This window comes from Bos mutus, chromosome 5 (assembly GCF_027580195.1).
Source record: "Bos mutus isolate GX-2022 chromosome 5, NWIPB_WYAK_1.1, whole genome shotgun sequence".
Lineage (NCBI taxonomy): Eukaryota > Metazoa > Chordata > Mammalia > Artiodactyla > Bovidae > Bos > Bos mutus.
In genome coordinates, this window is record NC_091621.1 from 86554465 (window position 1) to 86576734 (window position 22270).

The 22270-nt window shown below is 38.6% G+C and overlaps 1 protein-coding gene across 6 annotated transcripts in view; it reads right to left on the minus strand.

The window, feature by feature from the left end:
* Positions 1 to 19098, minus strand: part of ABCC9 (ATP binding cassette subfamily C member 9) — a 157492-nt gene extending 138394 nt beyond the window's left edge. For 2 of the 6 annotated variants that reach the window (XM_070371173.1, XM_070371169.1), the window contains exons 1-6: positions 18475 to 19096; positions 18010 to 18125; positions 13423 to 13584; positions 11943 to 12084; positions 5646 to 5767; positions 68 to 234 (exon numbers count right to left, since the gene is read on the minus strand). In XM_070371173.1, the coding sequence (XP_070227274.1) occupies positions 68 to 234; positions 5646 to 5767; positions 11943 to 12084; positions 13423 to 13564 (573 nt within the window). In that variant the 5' untranslated portion in view covers positions 13565 to 13584; positions 18010 to 18125; positions 18475 to 19096. Of the gene's footprint in view, positions 1 to 67; positions 235 to 5645; positions 5768 to 11942; positions 12085 to 13422; positions 13585 to 18009; positions 18126 to 18221; positions 18378 to 18474 lie in introns of those variants that run through there. The other 4 variants (XM_070371174.1, XM_070371171.1, XM_070371170.1 and 1 more) reach the window with 3 other exon arrangements.
* Between the last annotated feature and the right edge of the window lie 3172 nt (positions 19099 to 22270).

The following is a 22270-nucleotide window of genomic DNA, read 5'->3' on the forward strand; positions in this document are numbered from 1 at the left end:
GCTGGCCATGATCTCTAATATTTGCTTCTGAACTCCAGTAACTAAACAAAAATTATTAGATACCCACTCTGACCCGAATGACATTGATCTCCACAGCCATCAAGAGTCCATTCAAAATGACCATTATGCCTGTGATGCAGAAACGCAGGTCTGATATTCCCCAACCAGACTGCCAATATTTGACCAGCTTTATGGTTTTTGTGATAAAGGCCATTACCCAATACAGGAATAAGGCTGGAAAATTAAACAGAAAAAGAAAAGATACAACCCGTTACTGCTATTTTTAAAGATTTTACTGAAATCTCAATATAAATACAATACTTTTTAATAACAAAGACAATTTAAGATATTCTATTTTCAGATAATTTTGTTTGAATTAATCCAGATATAAACAAAGGCTGCAATCCCAACAGATGTGATATCTTCATCGTTGCCAAACCTTATTAGCTAGAAGGAAGTCACAGGTCCACTCACACTCAAGGAGAGAGGATTATATAGTATGAACACCAGGCAGAGATAATGGAAGGGGTATTTTCACACACTGAGATGTCTAGACATCTCCAAACATTTGGAAACTAAACAATACATTTCTAAGTAACCATATGTTAAAAAAGAAATTACTGGGGAAGTTAGAAAACATTTTAACTAAATTATAATGAAAATACTGCAGATTAAAAATTTAGGAATTGTAACTTAAACAATACTGAGATGAAAATTTATGGCTTTAGATATTTATTTTAGGAAAAATAAAAGATCCAAAATCAAAGACCTAAAGTTTCCACCTTAAAAAGGTAGGGAAAGAACAAGGAACAAAATGAAAAAATGAGAGATAATAGTAAAAAATAGCAATAAAACAGAAAAAGAATAATTGAGAAAATAAACCAATAAGGTTGACTTTTTTAAAAGATCAAGAAAATTGATAAGTCCCCAGCTAGACTGATCAAGAAAACAACACAAATGACCAATATTAAGAATAAAGGAAAAGTTATCCCTGTATCTCCTATGTACTTAAAATGGATAATCAGGGAGTATCTTGAACAACTTTATGACAATAAATCAAAAAGAATTTAGATGAAACAGAAATTTTCTCAAAAACTGTAATTATCAAAACTGACATAAACAGAAACAGATACTCTGAAGAGTCTATTATAAAGAAATAAATTTATAGTTTAAAATCCCCTCCTTAGTTAAAACTCCAGGCCCAGATAACTTCACTGATGAATTTTACTGGATTTTTAAGAATTAAAATTAATCTCACACAATGCCCTTCATTAAACAGAAATAGCGAGTATTTTCCAATTCATTTATGTATCCCAACATATAAAAACCTGGCAAAACTATTTTGAGAAAAAAAAAAACAAAACCCAACCAATATCCCTCATGATCGATGTAAAAACCCTAACATATAAACTCTAGCAACATATAGCATGGGTAACAAACCATGACCATGTGTGGCTTAGCCCAGTATGCATGGTTACTTAACCATTTGAAAAATCAATCAGTGAACATCAGCAGAAGCACCTTAACAGCAATATAACAATTACAACTGATGCAGAAAAAAAGGCTGTCAGTAAAATACGAGCTACTCACGATTTTTAAAAAAAGAAACCTCTGAGAAAGCAAAGCTTTGCATAGCAGCAAACTTACGCACTTGATAAAGCCTTATATAAAAAGTCTATATCAATTCTGTAATTAAGTACAAAAGATTACTTTTCCTCTAAAATCAGGAACTAGAGAAGGATTTCCTCTCACCACGTTTATCCTGCATTTTACTAGAGATTCTCCCTAGTGCAATACAGCAAGAAAAATAAAAAAGAAAGCATAAAGTTTGAAAAGAAACAAATATAACTGCCTCTGTTTTCAGACGGCATGTTTGTTTATATAGAAAATCCCAAAAAACTTACAGAGAAATAAGTTAAAGTAATTTTAATTATTTTTTAATTGAATTTCCAAGGTAGCAAGATGCAAAGTCAATATACAAACCCAACTGCATTTATACAATGGCAGAACAATTGGAAAATAAAATTTTTAATACAACAAAAAACCTAGTAATAATTCTTAGCAAGACATAAAAGACCTTTACATTAAAATTTAAAAAATATTGCTATAAGAAATGAAAGATCTATAACAGTAGATAATAAACTGCAAGACTCAACATTTTTAAGATGTCATTTCGTCCCCCAAATTGTTCTGTTCATTCAGTGCAATCCCTATCAAAACCCCACCAGGAATTTTTTTTTTTTCAGTAGAAACTGATAACCTGATTCTAACCTGCACATGGTAATGAAAAAGAATTAAACTATCCAAAGTAGTCTTGGGAGAAAAACAAAGAAAACAAGCTATATAGTCATAATACATGACTTCAAGACCTCCAAAGTTATAGTAATCAAGACAGAATAGTGATGACATAAAAGTCCATGAATGGATTAAAGGAATGGAAAATATAAAGGCAAGAAATAGATTATATTTAAACAGGCACTTGCTTTAATCTTTTAGAAAGGTCCCAAAGCAATCCAATGAGAAATGGAAAGTCTAGTGTGCAAATGGTGCTCAAACACATAGATGTACATTTGGAAAAAAAGTAACGTGACACCTTATATACCATCCACACAAATAACTTCAAATGGGTCACGGTCCTAAAAATAAAAACTGAAACTATAAAGAGTCTTAAAAAAAAACAAGAATATACGTGGGAAGTATATTTTGAGGGAAGGCAAAGATTTCTTAAGAGACAGAGCAGTAATTTTACATGAAAAGATGATAAATTATACCACATTAAAATTAAAATCTTCTGCTCATCAAAAGACCCTATTAAGTAAATGAGCTTGCAAGCCACAGACTGGGAGGGAAATATTCTTAAAACATGTGTCTAATGACATACTAGTGTCTAGTATATACAAAATACTGCTACAACTCCATAATCAAAGTGCAATGCCATAAAAAGTGGCAGGAGATATGAACAGGCACTTCACAAAGATAACAAATGGCCAATAAACTCATCAAAACTGCTCAAGATCATTAGTCAGCAGGGAAATGCAGATTAAAACCACAATGTGTTATCCGTAAACACCAGCATGGCTAAATTAGAAAATCAAGATCTTCAAATGGATGTGAAACCACTGGAATTCCCATATGCTGTTAGTGTGTGTAAAATAAACCACTGAGAAACGATCTAGTAGTTTCTCACAAATATAAACATTCATGTCCTTACCCTTTGACCCGGCAATTCCACTCCTAGGTATTTACCCAAGAGAAATAAAACATAATTCACACACAAACACAAACAAAAAAACCCCTTGCACATGAATGTTTATAGCAGTTTGTTTTTTTTTTCATGATAGTCAAAATCTGGAGACAGTCCAGGAGACTATTAACAAGAGAATGGAAAAACTGTAGTATATTTATGGAATATTTGTGGTATATAACAGAATATAATCCAAAAATCACAAGAACAAAATACAACTGAAACTGTTATGGATGAGCCTCCAAAAATTCTGCTGAGAGAAAGCAGTCTTAGAAGAGTTTACATTGCATGATTCAATCTACGTGAAGTTCTGCAACAGGCAAATCTAATCTACAGTGAGAAAAAAATCAGATTAGATGTTCCGACATAGAGATGAAAAAAGGACTGATTAGTAAGGAGCACAATAAAATTTTCAAGGATGATGGCAACACTTTAGATCATTACAGAGTTATACAGGTGTGTGCATTTAGTAGATTAAGATTTCTGTACTTTGGTATGTAAATTTTATCTCACAAAAAGAACTGCAAATATTTAACTTTAGCTAATAATGTGCATGCTGAAATAATCAGGAAGTGATGAATATCAATTCCTGCAACATACTTTAAAATGCATCAAAAAATTGGGATGAATTGACAGATGAATAGAGGAAAGCAGATACTTGATAAAATAAATAGAAGAAAATAATAGAAGAATTTAGGTGGTAGGAAAATGAGTATTCATATAATTCTTTCAATTTTCTATATGTTTGGTAATGTTTATAATGTAATGTTGGGACAAAATTACTAGTTATGTGTTCTAAAAATGTGTGACTCTTCTAGATCCAAATATTCCTCCCTCATGCGAAGAGTTGACTCATTGGAAAAGACTCTGATGCTGGGAGGGATTGGGGGCAGGAGGAGAAGGGGACAACAGAGGATGAGATAGATGGCTGGATGGCATCACCAACTTAATGGACATGAGTTTGAGTGAACTCCGGGAGTTGGTGATGGACAGGGAGGCCTGGCGTGCTGTGATTCATGGGGTTGCAAAGAATCGGACATGACTGAGCGACTGAACTGAACCAAAAGTAAGGAAAAAGTTAGATAAGCTTTTAATTCTATAAGTCCTTTCAGAAATATGATCAGTTTGTGCCCTCTGGCTTATATCTACATAAAAATTTAGAGCAGGATTCTGACTGCATTTCTCTTAAAATATTATTAAAATGCATATCTCCTTTCTAATCACATCTTATAACTCTTATATCCTCATCAGGTTTTCAGAAACATTCTCTAGAGTATCGAATTCTCAATGCCACATTTATTTTTGCTGTTGCCTTTCTGGTCTAATTAAAATAAATAAATTTAATTAAAAAAAAAGATTTCTCTGATAATGTTTGCCTACCATGTTGAACCAAACAGCTTTCTATTAAGATAATTAGGATTTGGACAAGCCTTTTAAAGTAATATTTAATTCTGACAACTTGTCTTTGTTTGATTACCTTTACCAAATCATATAACGTGATGCAACACAGAATTAAATAAACAGCACTTATCACTTATTCACTTCAAATTTTGATGCCTGCTGGATATGCAAATAAAATAATATTTGCATGGTTTAATTATTGCTTTTCCTAATTGTAGTAGTCGATGTCATTTTCATCAAATAGCAATCAAACCAAATCCATAAACCTTAGAAAACAAAACATTCACACAAACACATACGATCTTGCCTATTTAGAGGACACAGAGGCCCCTGCAGCCCATGCATAATCTATGTTCTGTAATCTTCATCTCAGCTTTCTGTATGAAAGTGTCCATTAAGGAATGCAAGGATGGATCAGAGTATTATATTTATAACTATTTGGGATTAGTTCAATCATTTCAGCATAAAGCAGAATATAAAATTGGGAAAACTTTAGACAGTCTCTGATTTCCACAGGACAAGAAGGCAAGAGAGGCTTAGAAAAAATAATGCTAAACAGGATGCGAGGTGAGGGGCTGTGCTCTGGGGCAGCTGTTGCTCAGACAGTATTGTTGTTAGCATACAATGGAGCACACTCTGCTGCAAAGAGTCTCCCCGTGCCCCTATATCTGTCTCGACAGAAATCCCAAGAAGAGTGTGACATGCCCACAGTATCCAGGTCTTTGGAAATGCCTCAAGACTCCCAAGCCAGAGTCAGAAATACACAGAAATAGCTCAGGTGACTTGCTCATTAGATGTCCTGAGGGGATGGAGTTTTCACAGCCTAGAGCAATAAACAACTGACTACATCTCCACATTGAATGGGAGACTAACAAGAATAAATTATTATGGTTTTCCCATGCCTTCCAGTCCAACCAGTGCTGAGAGAATTTATTCTGAGGAAAAAGAAAACCAAATAGTTCTTTGGGAAAAAATAACAACAGCACTTGATCATACTCACCTAAAAGTAACTTAGGAAAATTTGATGTTTCAATATTATGATAATATACTATGGATGTGGTGGTAGCAACAAATCCCATCACCGCAGGCATGAAGAGGTGGAGATGCCTCGACTCCCGCCGTCTACAGAGAGTGGTACAGTGTCAGTGTCTACAGCTGAAGGTTCCAGACAGTTTCTCATTGCTGCTTCCAGTTTTTTCATTAAAATGCTCCCTTACCAATATTTAAAATGCAGAATGAGGTATTTTATATACAGAATGCTAAGAGAACAAATAAGGGAGACTACCTTGAGTGCTCAATCACTAAGTCGTGTCTAACTCTTTGTGGCCCCATGGACTGTAGCCCGCCAGGCTCCTCTGTCCGTGGGATTTCCCAAGCAAAAATACTGGAATGGTTTGCCATTTCCTTCTCCAAGGGATCTACCTGACTTAGGGATCGAACCCATGCCTCCTGCATTGGAAGGCAGATTTTTTTACCAATGAGCCACCAGGGAAGCCCAAGGAAATATAATTCTGCTGAAAGGGTTTATCCTAACATGGAGGGTTGGATAAATACAGCTAAACAAAACATTACAATGCTTACAACAAAAGCAAATAGATAACTATTCCTATCTTGAAGGGCAGAACTGCTGAAATAATTTAACCTAAAGCGAGTAAAAACAATAAACTGCATATGAACTCTACTGTATGTGAAAGAACATTTATTCTTGTGATAGTTTTCCCAAACGTTATGGTCTTCAATGGGTTTCCCTTGTGGCTCAGCTGGTAAAGAATCCTCTTGCAATGTGGGAGACCTGGGTTCAATCCCTGGGTTGGGAAGATCCCCTGGAGAAGGGAAAGGCTACCCACTCCAATATTCTGGCCTAGAGAATTCTAAGGGCTGTATTAGTCTATGGGGTCACAAAGAGTCGAACACGACTGACCGACTTTCACTCACTCATTCATGGTCTTCAATGATTTCTCCACATTCATTAATTCATTCAACACATGTATATGTTTGTTGGTCCAGACACCGCATTAGATTGTGGGATACAACAATGAACAAGATAAGATACAGTGTCTGTGGTCACAAAGTCTAGAGTCCACTGAGAAGAACAACTGGAAACAAGAAATTATAACATAGGTGAAGGGACTGGGAATTCATGTAGAACTAGTGCCTGAGACAGAGAAAGCCCTGAAAGAAGTGACTTCTAAACTGAGACCTTAAGAATGAGGAACTGCTACTCAGAGGAAGGATAGGAAGACTGTTCCAAGTAGAGAGTCTAGACATGTTCAAGAGTTGTGGTTGCTGTTGTGTAGTTGCTCAGTTGTGTCAGACTCTTTTGCAACCACGGGGACTGTAGCCCACCAGACTCCTCTGTCCATGGGATTCTCCAGACAAGAATACTGGAGTGGGGTTGCCATTTCCTCCTCCACTGGATCTTCCCGACCCAGGGATCGAACCCACATCTCCTACATTGGTAGGCAGATTCTTCACCACTGAGCCACCTGGGAAGCCCATACATTCAAGGGTACTTTAAGCAATTCAGTGTGACTGCAAGGACATGACACTTCCTTCTGAGGGCAACAAAGAGCTTCAGTTAGATCAGAAATATGCCAGGACAATGTGCAGATAGCCCTCAATTCCATTTGTATTAAAAATGCCATACAGCTAAATATTTACATTTTCTCAAATGATTTAAATGTATTAGTACACAGATGATATCAAGAAGAAAGTAAGTAGTCTGCGAATGCGGGAAAGAGAAACAATTTAGGAAGGTCATATCAGAAGAGGTATAGCTGACAATGGAAACTGAAATATAAAAAGGAAGCCACTCATCCGGAAACTTGTGCAAGAGCACTTAATAAGCAGGGTATAGAATGGGCAAAGTTCCAAGAAGTTTAATGTCCCTTAAGTAGAAAGTTTGAGTTTGGATATATTATGAAAGGCTTCATGTGCTGTGGTAAGGAGCTGAAATCTAGTCTTGCAGAAAACACAAATACTTTAACAAGGAAGTGGTACCATCAGATTAGGGTTTTAGAAACAGATCAATCTGGTAGTAGTAGTATGGATAATGGAGTTGGCAGGTAATGTGTGTCTGAGGTGAGAGGAGAGACACAAAGGAAGGACCGTAGTTAGGAAACTACGGGGAGAGGCCTGATGAGGGATGATGAAAGCCCAAGTTAAGCTTTGGCAGCAGTAACATGGAGGAAATAATCCCTTCGGAAAATGTCAACATGGACAGGACTTTTAACAGTGAGTATGAGTGTGATGGCGATGGCAATGGGGAGAATAATCCCCAGGGTGCTTGAGAAGATGATGGTACAACCAAATAAGATTTTGAGAGGAAAAGCCCATTGGAGAGAGGAAGCTAATATGTTTCAACAGGAATGTGTGGATTGTGAAGGTTTCTAATAAATCTGCAAAAGAAGCTGTCTAACAGGCAAGTGTATGCAGAGATTTGGAGTCATGAATACTGACAAGATAATGAAAATGTGATAATATTACGATCATGTAAGAGTTGGCTTACAAAACACCAACTACCTCCCAGAAGTAGTTCAAATAATCAAAGAGAAAAAATAGGAAATAAATATTTCATCAGTAAAAAATTTTAAATGCTTCTAATACTCTTTAATTATTAAAGAAAAGACAGAATTAAAAAAATATTTAGAAAATTTTAAAATAAGCAGATTACCTGTGAAGGCCTATATAATGCAGTTTAAAACCATACCCAGAAGAAAGTTTGTAATCTTAAACAAATTCAATAAGAAATTATTATAATAAATAAATTAAGTAGTCAATTCAAGTTATCTTGAAAAAGAATAACAATCATCAGTAAGGAAGGCAGTAATGAAGGATTAATAAAGACAGCAGAAGCTACAGTAAGGTTTATGTTTATAGTATTTTTTTTTTTTTAGTGATTTTTAACCATACTAGCACAGAGTCGGACACGACTGAAGTGACTTAGCAGCAGCAGCAGCAGTACTTTTTATTAAGATTCCTTTCATAGTGTTACTGCTCTTCTTACAAAGTAGTATAGGTTTTGAGTGGTGCCCCAAACTCAATTCTTTCCTTTAACCTCTCCTATTTTTTGTAGAAGGGAATGGCAATCCAGTCCAGTGTTCTTGCCTGGAAAATCCCATGGACAGAGGAGTCTGGCGGGCCACAGCCTACGGGGTTGCAGGGAGTCGGACACAACTGAATGACTAATACTACACTACACTACACTACTATTTTTAGAGAATAATTTGCAGACTTCGGTATTCTGGTATAAATAATCAAATGGTAGATATATAGTATTGAAGCATATATATCCCATTATGGTAGAAAATCTTTAGTCAGGAAAGTTCAAGAGAAAACCAAAAACTATATATCACAGAAAACAATTTCAAAAAAGAGAAAATGATGGAAAATAAAAACCTAAATGAAAACACAGTAATAGTGATTTTAATGCACGCTTTTATCATTTGAAGAATAGTAAAAAATAATCAACACAAGGACTTGAATAATCCAATCAGTAAATTCTTAATGCTTATTAATTATATTAATTAACCAAATATTTGACTATCTTGAAAAATGCTAATAAATTCCCAAAGGCATTCATTTAACGAATGACATGCTTTAGTAATAAACTAATCAAATTATACTGAAGAGCAAACTAAAAATGATTCTTAGGCCTAGAAGGGTTTCTTCACTGGAATCACAAATTATTTAGACAGAAGTAAAAAAAGAGAACATTTCTTATGAAAACCTGTGTAAAACAGGATGTATTTCTGTAAAAAGAAAAATCAATAGCTTAAATATTTGTATTACTATTAATTTAAAAAATCCAATATTCAATTAGGAAAGTCTTTGCATTATTTCACTTATAGTGAAACTACAGTGCACATCTGTGGTATTTTAAGTAAAAAATAGTTCATAAAGTTTTGTTTAAAAAAAAAAAGAAAGAAGGAAAGAAGGAAGGCATAATCAGCAGGGTCTTAATATAATAAGTGTGTTAAAGAGGAAAAGATACCCATGAAAGTGTCATTCATATTCTTTGGCATTCTTGTAGAAGCAGCTTCCATACTAGGACAAGGTAAGAGAGAAACCAAACTAAATCTTCCAGTTATTCAGAAATACTGGAAGATGTCTTTGTTTTTTTCTTCCCCCCTGGTCTTGCCTTATAGCTTGCAGGGTTCTTAGTTCCCTGACCAGGGATCGAACCCATGCCCCTGGCATTGGAATGAGAAGTCTTAACCACTGGACCACCAAAAAAGTCCCTGAAAGATGTCTTTTTAGGAGTTCTGGATGAAAAGGGCAAGGATCAGAGTCTGTAGCTAAAGAATGGGAGAGGCTACACAAGATCAAGAGCGTATTTCTGCTTGTTTTAAGCATGGGTCTCTTGCATCACTACTGCTATGAAACAGGTTTCCCCCATAAGTATATGTCCTCATTATTATCTCAGCCTCTGTCCTAAAGTCTCTGAACCTACACATCAACCATGAGGCTGGAAAGGAGGAGCCATCTCTCCCTACTTGATGTCAACTTTTTAGGACTCATGGGACTTCTACTATCTTCCACTTTATACAAACACATAACAACATGGAGGGTCAGCCCATATGGTAAGGGAATTAAAAAATGAAGACTAAAATTGGTTATGCTAATACAACATACGGAGAAGGCAATGGCACCCCACTCCAGTACTCTTGCCTGGAAAATCCCATGGATGGAGGAGCCTGGTGGGCTGCAGTCCATGGGTCTCGAAGAGTCGGACACGACTGAACGACTTCACTTTCACTTTTCACTTTCATGCATTGGAGAAGGAAATGGCAACCCACTCCAGTGTTCTTGCCTGGAGAATCCCAGGGACAGCAGAGCCTGGTGGGCTGCCGTCTATGGGGTCGCACAGAGTCGGACACGACTGAAGCGACTTAGCAGCAGCAGCAGCAGCAGCAATACAACATAGCATAAATATGCCAAAGAGTTGTAAGCAATTCTCAATAAAATAATGGCTGATAAGCTTCTAAATGCTTGGAGAGGAGACTTAGGGTCTTTAATTTTCCTTTTAATCAGAAACTAAGATGTGCACATAAATGCAAAGAACTATCATAAAACATTACAAAATAGATGGCTCCATGACAAAAGTCTCTAAGTTTCACTCCTTGTTTATTGCAACAGAAAAACATAAACAGATGTCAGGGGAGGTTCTTATTAGATAAGAAGAAAATGAGTTTTGAAGCTTTCATTTCATAGACTTTAAAGATTTTTTCCTATCAATTCTTCAATGAAAGATACACCATTTAGCATAATTTCATAATCGAAGTTTCCCTATTACTTGTGTTTATTTTCTATTATTATGTAATAAAAATATTATCATGCATTATGTTCAGCTTTATAAATAGAATTCATTACATTCTAACTGCTTAATATAAACTTCTTCTATAAGAAAGACAAAATTCCTTTAAAAATAGGGGTTTTATAGCAAATCATGATTTTGAAATAATTATGTACTCTGCCTCAATTTGTAGTCATATCCTCATTGATTCTCAGACTCTTTTAATGCCTGCCTCATCTATCTCTGCAGTTTTACAAAATAAATAGAAATATCTGAGAACTGGTTATATATTTATACATAAATATATTAAACTTGGATGACAAGGAAATCAAAACAGTCAATCCTAAAGAAAATCAACCTTGAACATTCATTGGAAGGACTGACGCTGAAGCTGAAGCTCTAATACTTTGGCCACCTGATGCAAAGAGGCAACTCATTGGAAAAGACCCTGATGCTCTTAAAGATTAAGGGCAGGAAGAGAAAGGGCAACAGAGGATGAGAAGGTTAGATAACATCACCAACTCATTGGATGTGATTCTGAGAGATAATGAAGGACAGGGGAGCCTGGCATGCTGCAGTCCATGGGATCGCAAGGAGTAGGACATGACTTAGCGACTGAACAACAACAACAAATATGCCAGTTAGAGCTGTATGTTAATACAGACAATTGTTCTTATCATTTATATTTGTTTTGAAAAATAAGATAATCATTGAGGTGTTTAAATGGAGAAAACTTTCTGCCAGCGCAATGCAGATAAAGAAACAGAAAGCACAGCAATGAGCACAAACCCCAGAGATCTGAACTTGTGTTAGCAGAGAAAGGATACAGTACAGAAAACACAGGACAATAGGCATGTGTATCGTATAAAATTGGTGACTGCTGTGGCACCTAATAAGTTATAACCAAAAAGTTAAGGCTGACTTGGTACACTCTTAGCTACTATCCATATCAACATTTCCACTAGAACAGCATAATCCCATTAACTAAATGGAGTCACTTACGAATCTGAAACAATGCCTTCCGCTATTTCACAAACATGCACGAACAGGAGGGCAAATGTAAGGATCCATCTCAGGTTGTGTCCAGGAAAATGAAGCCATGTGTTGTGATGAATCTGTACCTTCGAGCTTTGACTCCCCCACCCTGAAAAAAGGAGGAAAAGGTAAAGAAATAAAGAATTAATTATAATCATGAAAATAATTTACATTGTGATATGCTTTGCAGATCGGGGAGAGGAGGTCTTAAAACCTTATTCCTTTCTAGGGTAGCAACATAAATCCTTCTCTATTTTCATTATGTTAAAAAAAAAAAAAGGAATAATTTCAAAGGATTTTTCCAAGCTTCCCTAAGCTAACACATCAACTTTGCTGTCTAGCTCAGGAATAACAAACTCTGGGTGACAACCTGGTTATTTCATGCTCATCACAATTCTTATTGACAGATCTCATTCATTCAAAAGAAAAATAAATTAATGATGATGTTAATAAAAGCAATTCAAAGTCTCAAATCTTTCAAAAGATGGGATCTGTGGGAGGCCTAACCAAAAAAATAAAATGGTCACACTCGGTGACAAGATATAGGGCCCACTGGCTGTGTCAACTCTTACTCACATGCATGTCATGGAATAAAGATGATAACCCATGACTCAGCCAGCACCATTCAATAGTGCTACTGATATTTTCTGAAAGAAAGCTAAAGCTTTGTTCATTGATGAGATTTTTAAGGAGGCTCAAGAACATTTCCGGTTCACCCTTAGCTCTTCATTGAAGAAAAAAATTAAGTTACCAGATTATATGTTAGAAAATGTTGATGGTTTCCCCTCAAAAACAGCGCAATGCCAACTCATATATGGCGTGCTAAGACAAGACCCTACTTCTGTCTCTTGTCACCGCTGTTTTTGTTTTGTTTTCTCTCTCAATTTTTCAACTATAGAGAAGTCCCGTAAACTTCAAGAATGAATGGGGTTGGGAGGGATATGAGTGGTAAAAGTACTGAAGGAAGAAATTTCTGTTTCTGGACAAAACGGACCCCTGAAGCATTCTTTGAAAAGAATACTGATTCATCTCTAAATTGTTCCCAAAAGAACTTCATTATTTGAAAATTAGTTACATTTAACATATTTTACTATAATTTATGCTATTAAACTCTTCCAGGCAGGCTCTGGCTTTCTTTGCATCACTATAATTTTCCTTATACCTGATACTTCTTTGAGATTTATTTGTGATTTCTCACTAACCCAAATAGCCAAGATTATGAATAGTCTGCATTTTTAGCCATTTCTCTTTGACAATGTTAATTTTAATTCCACTTGATTTGAATACCCTTTTTGAAGAATGCCAGCTTCTGTGTTCCATGGCAGAGATGCAAACAACACTGTCAGAACGATTGCTCTCAATAAGTTAACTGGATGTCAAAAAGGAATTATTAACCATAGAAATACAACAAAAAAGAATGTTCTACTTTGGTAAGTAGGTTACTTACCAATGAACAATATTGGGAAAGTGATAAACAGCAGGAAGACATGAGGAACCAGGTTAAGGGCATCCACAAAGCAGGGATTTTGTAACACACCATCATAGATATTATAGGAAGAAATGTTATTACCGCAGAATGAAAGGCTCATTTCTTCTTATATAGTTCACTCTAAAAGGGAGAGAAAGGAAGAAAAACCTCTTACTACAAAATTCTCCTTCATTAAATTATAGCCTTGGTGGTGGTGGTTTAGTTGCTAAGTCATGTCCGACTCTTGTGACCCCGTGGACTGTGGCCCACCAGGCTCCTCTGTCCATGGATTTTCCAGGCAAGAAGAGTGGAATGGGTTGCCATTTCCTTCTTCAGGGGATCTTCTGGACCAAGGAATCAAACCCGGGCAGACTCCTGCATTGCAGGCAGATTCTTTACCAACTGAGCTATGAGGCATATAGCCTTAAAGAGGTATTATTTCATAAAATTAACCCCCTTTATCTTTGTAGCTGAAGAAATAGGAAATCTTTGTGGTCAAAGTTATTTGAGAATTACTTAGAAAGGCCTTATACATCCTATAAGGTCCACTTGTCAATAGTTTTTTTCCTGATTAAAATATTCCATTTTAATTTGGAAAATACATTATAATTGATATCTACCAATAGTGCTACCTCCAAGGAGTGTTTGTCTAAATAAATTATCAAAAACCAAAAATGGCTGTTTATACAGAAAAAGGAGGGGAAGATGAAACTGACTGAAAAGTCAAAATGCTGTAATATCAAATCCTTTCCCATGGTCATTCATTGAAAATGCTTTCACAAACAGCTTCAGCTGAACACAATTTACTGCAGCATTTCATTCACTGCAGGAAACAGTAATACCAAGAGAGCAATGTGGAGTCCACCAGCATACAGCCTTTCTCTGAACAACAGTAAAATCAAGTGTTAAAGACCAATTAAATATAATTCAAGTGACAAGAAAATGAAACTACACAGGTCCCAGAATCAGACAATATTTTTACATGAAATGCACTCTACTCAGATTTTGAAACAAAGGATGCCTTTTTATTGGAGAGCTGTATTCCATCAGAGGAGACGTGGACAAGCTGGGAGAAGAAACAGAGGACAAGATTACACACGGTCATCTTAGCCATTGTGGGACATGGAGCTTCTACTCTGGCTTCTACTCGGAATGCAATGGAGCCACTGAGAGGGTGGAGATGAGAGGAGTGACAAGCTCTGACTTACATTTTAAATGAATTCTTACTACCGTGAAATGCCACCAAGAGTTTTAGTGTTCGGAAAACTTCCTATAATGCCTACCATTTATTTGTTGTTGTGGAGTCGCTCGGTCGACTCTGACTCTGCGACCCCATGGACTGCAGCAGACCGTGGACTGAGCGGTCCCCCTCATGGGCTGCAGCACTATTTACTTAGAACTTACTACATTCTGCGAGCTTTGCATATACCATGTAAGCCCTCAGAACCATGAAGCAATATCTGTGGAGCTCATCGAATTTTACAGATGATGATATGGGTGTTCAGATGGGTTCAGTAACTTCCCAACCAGTAGAGAAGCTGGAATCCACACCCACATGTGTCTGACTATAAACCATGTTCATTCCACTCCATCATATAGCTCCCGACTTATATTTTTTAAAGAAACTTCTTATCTATTCATATTAAAATAAGTAGTATTTTATGATTTCAACCTCCCTGGACTTTGTTTCTTTTCCATATTTATGCCACCCTGGATTCTGAATTAGATTATTCAAGGTTGGCAACGATTTGGATAGCTAAAGTGGTACCTCTTCTCTTCCCTTTCATTCATAATTGATTTAGCGATGGTCACGAATCATATAGTTTCCTAGAAAGAAACAAAGTGTGTTATACAGAAAAGATAGGCAGCAGAGGCAAACTATTGGAGAAACCAAATTTTAAACAAAATTTTTATAAAACATATGAATAGAAGAACTAGTTAGAAAGTCTGTGTGTTGACAGTCTGTCAATGGTCATATGGAATTCTCCTCATACATTATTTCTGGTAATACTTTTTTATACGCTCTCTAGTCAAGACCTTTTTTCATCTTTTTTTAAAAAAATATTATATTAAAAGAAAAAAACTCAAGATCAGCTTATACACTTGCCAAATCCTTACCAACTGTTAAGATTCTAAGCTTAATAAGAGAATCAAAAGGACTTGAGCTTTTAAAATTATCAATAAAATGGAAGTTCTGAGTTTTATAATTATATGTTGGATATTTTGGATAAAAATAGAGGAAACAGAAACAAAAAAATAGCTTTTAATGGAATTTTTAAGACTATTTCCTTTACTTAATAGAAATGATAAAAGGAAACTTTAAGCTTACTTAATCAAAAGGCACGCATAAACTGTTTCCTAGAACTAACTGGGAAATTCTTTTTGCTTTTTTTTTCTTTGCTTACTTTTTTTTTTTTTTTTTCATTGCATGTGCATGCTCAGTCCTGTCTGACTCTTGTGACCCCATGAACTGTAGCCTGCCAGGCTCCTCTGTTCATGGGATTTCCCAGGCAAGAATACTAGAATAAGTTGCCATTTCCTTCTCCAGGGGATCTTCCTGACCCAAGAATTGAATCTCTTGAATCTCCTGCACTGCAAGTGGATTCTTTACCTCCTGAGCCACTGGGGTTTCCCATTTTTCTTAAACTAGTTTTAAAATGTTATTGAAAGTTACAGTATTTCAGTGCTATATTCAATGTTAAAACTTGATATTTCATCATGATCATTAAGGCAGCTGCTAAAATATAAACTGAATTTGCAAAACATAGATATATATGTGTGTATATATATATATATATACACACACACTTAATTAGCTATAAGCACTGCCTGCCAGTTATCTAATCAATCCTGAAACCTACCAATTAAGTAACCTTTGGATAAATCTGTGTAACTGTGGAAAGAAAATATCAGAGAAGTACAATAACCTGAAAAAGTCCAAGAACATTTTGAGCCATGCACTTGACGTCTGGGACTTCAGGTATTAATTAAGTGTAAAAATATTTATTGATGCTGACCATGCAACTTGGGCACCAAGAATTCAACGTGCACGTGGCAGAAACAGTCCCTATGGTCTTAGGCTGTATAAATCGGACTAGATAAAACCCAAAAGGTCTTGGTATAATGTAAAAGTTATGATTCAAAAGACTGGGAAATACATAATGACATAATCTCACTAAAGTGCATATGGATAGAGTAAAAACTTTAGAATGCTGTTTTCCTTCTGCCATAATCTTAAAACTCACATTTCCCCTTGGCTCCCAACCTGCTCACTGCATCTCTCCTTTTGCTTTTTCTTCTGCCTCTTCTTTCATCCTCTTCCCCTTGCCCTTTAGTCCCCTCCTCCAGACACCTAGCCTGCATGTGGCACACTCTTAACAGCCGACTCTTCTTACAACTCAACATGAATAAAGACAGAGAAAAAGTATACTTATTGTAGACCTGTTGACATTATTTGTGTTCACCTGAGGCATTTTATTCAATCAGGATTTTTAAACTAATTCTTAAATCTCCAACTGTCATTCAGGGTTTCCCTCCTGGAACCCAGGTTAAGTTGGGGATACTTAGGAAAGGTATAAATTGCTGCTCTCCCCAGATAAATGCCCTCATGTGACACCCGACAGCCCCGCCCCTTCGAGCTTTCTAGTTCAGCCAACACTGACAGGCCCCAGCATCAAAGAGAAGAGAGAGAGGGAAGCAGGCCAGAGAAGAAGACAGGACATTCTTCTTCCCACAAACATAAACACACAGAAAGACGTTCAAGTGTTTATGACAGTCGATAGGGTTGGAGAATTTGACCCAGTGAACTTGAAACACAAACACCAAAAGTGAAACTCTGATTACAGGAATGGTCTGTAGAACAGATCTTTCTACAGGTCTTGGTGACCAAACTTATGATTTCATGGATATTACCCTCAGTGTTCTTGTGCCTTGAAATGCATCTTATAAAGTTCCACACCCTCAGGACTGAAAACATTTGGATTCAGTTGATGAATATAAAATAAAGTGAAAACTAGCACTCTTCACTGTTCACCAGAAAACAGTATCCGTTCTGATGGAAGAGTCATCACAGAGAATTTAACAAGCTGGTGACCCCTGAAGAAAGCACACTAAATGCAATATAAAAGCTTTCATTCTCACACACAAAATAACTCATCCTTTACTTATTCAGAGATTAACCAAATTACACTGTAAGACAGAAACACGATATTTTAAAGAACTTATTCAGGGCTTTATCATCATCTCAGGTATGCTCAGGATTGGATCACTCAGGAAAATCAATGGATTTAATAATAAGTTATTTGAAGTTATTCAGTCCATGGTTTATAAAACATGAATTAAAAGATATTGGTCTATTTATCTATGAACTACAGAACCAAGCAGGAAATCATCAGCAAAAAGGACAGACATCTGATTTAGTGTCTGATCTCAACGCACCCGTCAAAGTTCTGTTGCACACCAAAGGAAATGTTGAAACTACTAAGTAGATAAGATTCCTTACACAGACACTCCAGTGGCCTTTTTAAAAAAATCCCAATCTGTAGAAATAAAGCAAGAAATAGATACCTTGGGTAATCGCTTGACGCTGCTTCAAACCCCCACTGGTGCACTTGCTTTACCTTCAAAACACCAGCTTCCTACTCTGTCTTTAAGTATAAATTTCAAAGCCGGACGCAGAACTCCTATAAAGCAAAGAGGGACAGAAATTAAGCAGAAAGTTACTTCGTGAACAAGACGGGAAATATCTAAAAGGAAAAACAAAACACAATTGTATTAACTTTTTGCACTTTATCCACTTGGTTTAAGCAGGAGCCGGCCAGAGTTCTCTAAGTACAGCTGGAAACCTGATCCCCACGCCCTCTCTTCCCCCAGGGCTGGGGCCGGGTCCCTTCAATCCTAGAAATAGCGACGGCGAAGCGCTGCGAGAGAGCGCGGGAGCCTTCCGCTTGCTGTTAGATCAAAATCGACAACTGAGGGTTATCCTTGAAACTCTTGAAATGAGATTTATGAAAAAGACACGGACTCACTCACCCCAAAGCCAGCGCTTTCCTTCCCCTGGCCGAAGCGCGCCGGGCGCCGAGCGGATTATTTTTAGGGCGGTGGGTGATCAGCTGCTGCCTCCTATCGAGTTTCTGGATTGCACACACTGCTCTGGGCTGGGGCGGACGCGGCCACTCCGAGGCAGGAAACTGAGCAGAAGCCCCGAGCGCAATGCCTGGGACTGGAGACCCTCCCCACCCCCGCTCGGCCCAGCCGTCCGCGCGCCAGCCACAAACTTGGGGCGCGCCTGACAAGGGCTTTAAGAGTGATGTGCGGCCCCCGCAACTCATTAGACACTGAAACTTAGAATCTACGATTCCGTTATCCCCAGATAACGGGTGTGGGGGGAATCACTAACCTTAGTATACCCAAAGTCACTTGCACTTGTAATTTCCCCCACCCTCTAGGCTCTGCGCGCGCCCTTTTAGCAACCACGTAAGGAAGCGGATTTGGGGGTTTCACTATTTCGCCTCCTGAGCTGATCGGGAAAATGAAGGGCTCACTTCACCCGGAGCAGCCGGCCGCCAGGCTGGATTCGTGCTGTGCGAATGTCTCGCCTTGTGAGGCGGGCTCCAGCTGAATAATTAGGGAAACTTGGTGTTCTGTGCCCGGCACTGCGCTCCCAAAAGGGAACCCTTAACCCTTGCCCCCCGAAACTGTGGCTTTTTCTTTCTACTGTTTTACAGACAGTTACCCTCACTCTTGCCCCCCGCCCCCGAGAGATCGCAAAGTCTCAAAGCGATCACGTGTTTAAAATACACTCACCCCACAAGATCTAACACCCCCCCCCGCCCCCCCACTTCTTGATGCAAGCGGTAAACTTTGTCCCAGGCAACCGTTGTAATTAACACTCGCTTTTATCAGGGGTCATCGCCCTGTCAACTTGAAATAACCATTGTTTTCGTCAACTGTTCTGATCTGATAAAGGACGGTCAGCCCGGGGTGGGAGGTGGCGGGGGGAGGGGTGTCGGGTGCGGGTGAGGGAGCTGGGGCCTCCAGGGCTCGGTGTGCGACCCCCGAGGGGCATAGCTCCAGGGCTGTGGGCAGCCGGAGCTGGTCCCCAGACCCGAACCCCAAATCCTGGCTACCGCTCCGACTCAGGAACAGAGCGTCCTATTTCCTGCCAGCCCCGAGCTTTCCCCCCGGGCGCCTCCCGCTCGCAAGGTCGTTGCGTCCCCTAGTGAAGCCTGGCCTCCGCCAGCGATTGAATCTGGAAGCCGCGGCCGCTACGGGTCTGCGAGGACTCGAGGGGCGGCGCCCGGGAGGGTTCCAGAGACTCCGGGCCCGCGGACTTTGAAAGCTCGGCTAGCGCAGCCTGAAGCTGTTAGCCCAGACGCACGCGCAAGGAGAGAGCGCGCTACCAGGATGGGATCCGGAGAGTGTGGCTGGTACCCAGGGACCCCGTGAACAAGCTTCTAGGGGAACCAGAGGCTCCCAGAGCATCTAGGGAGAGCGAATTGGAATTGAGGGGTGCAGATAGTCCCAAGAGACAGACTCTGAGTGTGACCACACAAAATCAGGTTGGACTATCTAGATATAGAGAGATAGCAAGGAGATCAAACCAGTCAATCCTAAAGGAAATCAACCCTGAAAACTCATTGAATAGACTGATGCTGAAGCTCCAGTACTTTGTCCACTTGATGCAAACAGCCAACTCATTAGAAAAGATCCTGATGCTGGGAAAGATTGAAGGCAAAAGAAGAGGGAAACAGAGAATGAGTTGTTGGATAACATTACTGATTCAATGCACACGAATATGGACAAATTTCATACGTTAGCGCTGTAGTCCGTGGGATTGCAAAGTGTCGGACACGACTTAGAGACTAAACAACAAATATATATATCAGATCAGATCAGTCGCTCAGTCGTGTCCGACTCTTTGCGACCCCATGAATCGCAGCAGGCCAGGCCTCCCTGTCCATCACCAACTCCCAGAGTTCACTGAGACTCACGTCCATCGAGTCAGATGATGAACTATGGAATGAGGTTCGTGACATTGTACAGGAGACAGGGATCAAGACCATCCCCATGGAAAAGAAATGCAAAAAAGCAAAATGGCTGTCTGGGGAGGCCTTACAAATAGCTGTGAAAAGAAGAGAAGCGAAAAGCAAAGGAGAAAAGGAAAGATATAAACATCTGAATGCAGAGTTCCAAAGAATAGCAAGAAGAGATAAGAAAGCCTTCCTCAGTTATCGGTGCAAAGAAATAGAGGAAAGCAACAGAATGGGAAAGACTAGGGATCTCTTCAAGAAAATCAGAGATACCAAAGGAACATTTCATGCAAAGAAGGGCTCAATAAAGGACAGAAAAGGTATGGACCTAACAGAAGCATAAGATATTAAAAAGAGATGGCCAGAATACACAGAAGAACTGTACAAAAAAGATCTTCGCGACCCAGATAATCACAATGGTGTAATCACTGACCTAGAGCCAGACATCCTGGAATGTGAAGTCAAGTGGGCCTTAGAAAGCATCACTATGAACAAAGCTAGTGGAGGTGATGGAATTCCAGTTGAGCTATTCCAAATGCTGAAAGATGATGCTGTGAAAGTGCTGCACTCAATATGCCAGCAAATTTGGAAAACTCGGCAGTGTCCACAGGACTGGAAAAGGTCAGTTTTCATTCCAATCCCAAAGAAAGGTAATGCCAAAGAATGCTCAAACTACCACACAATTGCACTCATCTCACACGCTAGTAAAGTAATGCTTAAAATTCTCCAAGCCAGGCTTCAGCAATATGTGAACCGTGAACTTCCTGATGTTCAAGCTGGTTTTAGAAAAGGCAGAGGAACCAGAGATCAAATTGCCAACATCTGCTGGATCATGGAAAAAGCAAGAGAGTTCCAGAAAAACATCTATTTCTGCTTTATTGACTATGCCAAAGCCTTTGACTGTGTGGATCACAATAAACTGTGGAAAAAAAAATATATATGTATATGCATGCTAACGCTAATATACTTCAGTCATGTCCGACTCTTTTGCGACTCCATGGACTGTAGCCCACCAGGTTCCTCTGTCCATGGGATTCTCCCAGTAAGAATACTGCAGTGGGTTGCTATGCCCTCCTTCAGGGGATTTCCCCCCACCAGGGATCGAACCCACATCTCTTAAGTCTCATGCATTAGCAGGTAAGTTCGTTGGAGAAGGAAGTAGCAACCCACTCCAGTATTCTTGCCTGGAAAATCCCATGGACAGAGGAGCCTGGTAGGCTACAATCCATGGGGTCTCAAAGAGTTGGACACGACTGAGCAACTTCACTTTCTTTCTTTCTTTACCACTCGTGCCACCTGGGAAACCCTTCCCCATCTCACTGCTGCTGCCGCCTTAATTCATGATCTTCATGTCTCTCGCTAAGACTATTTTGATACTTGCAAACTGGTGATTCTGTGGCTGAACTGTCCTCCTCCTCCTTTCTACCACATTTTCCAGACTTATCCTTGTAAAGATCTAGTCATGGCCTTCTTTCCCAATCTCTCAAAGTGTGGTCCACTAATAACCTGCACCAGAATTCGAAAGCATCAATTCTTTGGTGCTCAGGCTTCTTTATGGTCCAGCTCTCACATCCATACATGACTACTAGAAAAACCATAGCTTTGACTATACAGGCCTTTGTCACCAAAGTGATGTCTCTGCTTTTTAATACTCTGTCTAGGTTTCTAAATTAAAAGCCATAAGAAAAGTGAATTCTTTGGGTCAGAAACTAATCACTAGTTTCAGTGAAAATATTATTTCCAGAAGGCTGCTGGCCTCTCACAGTTTTGGAAGCTCACAACTCAGTAGGGAACTT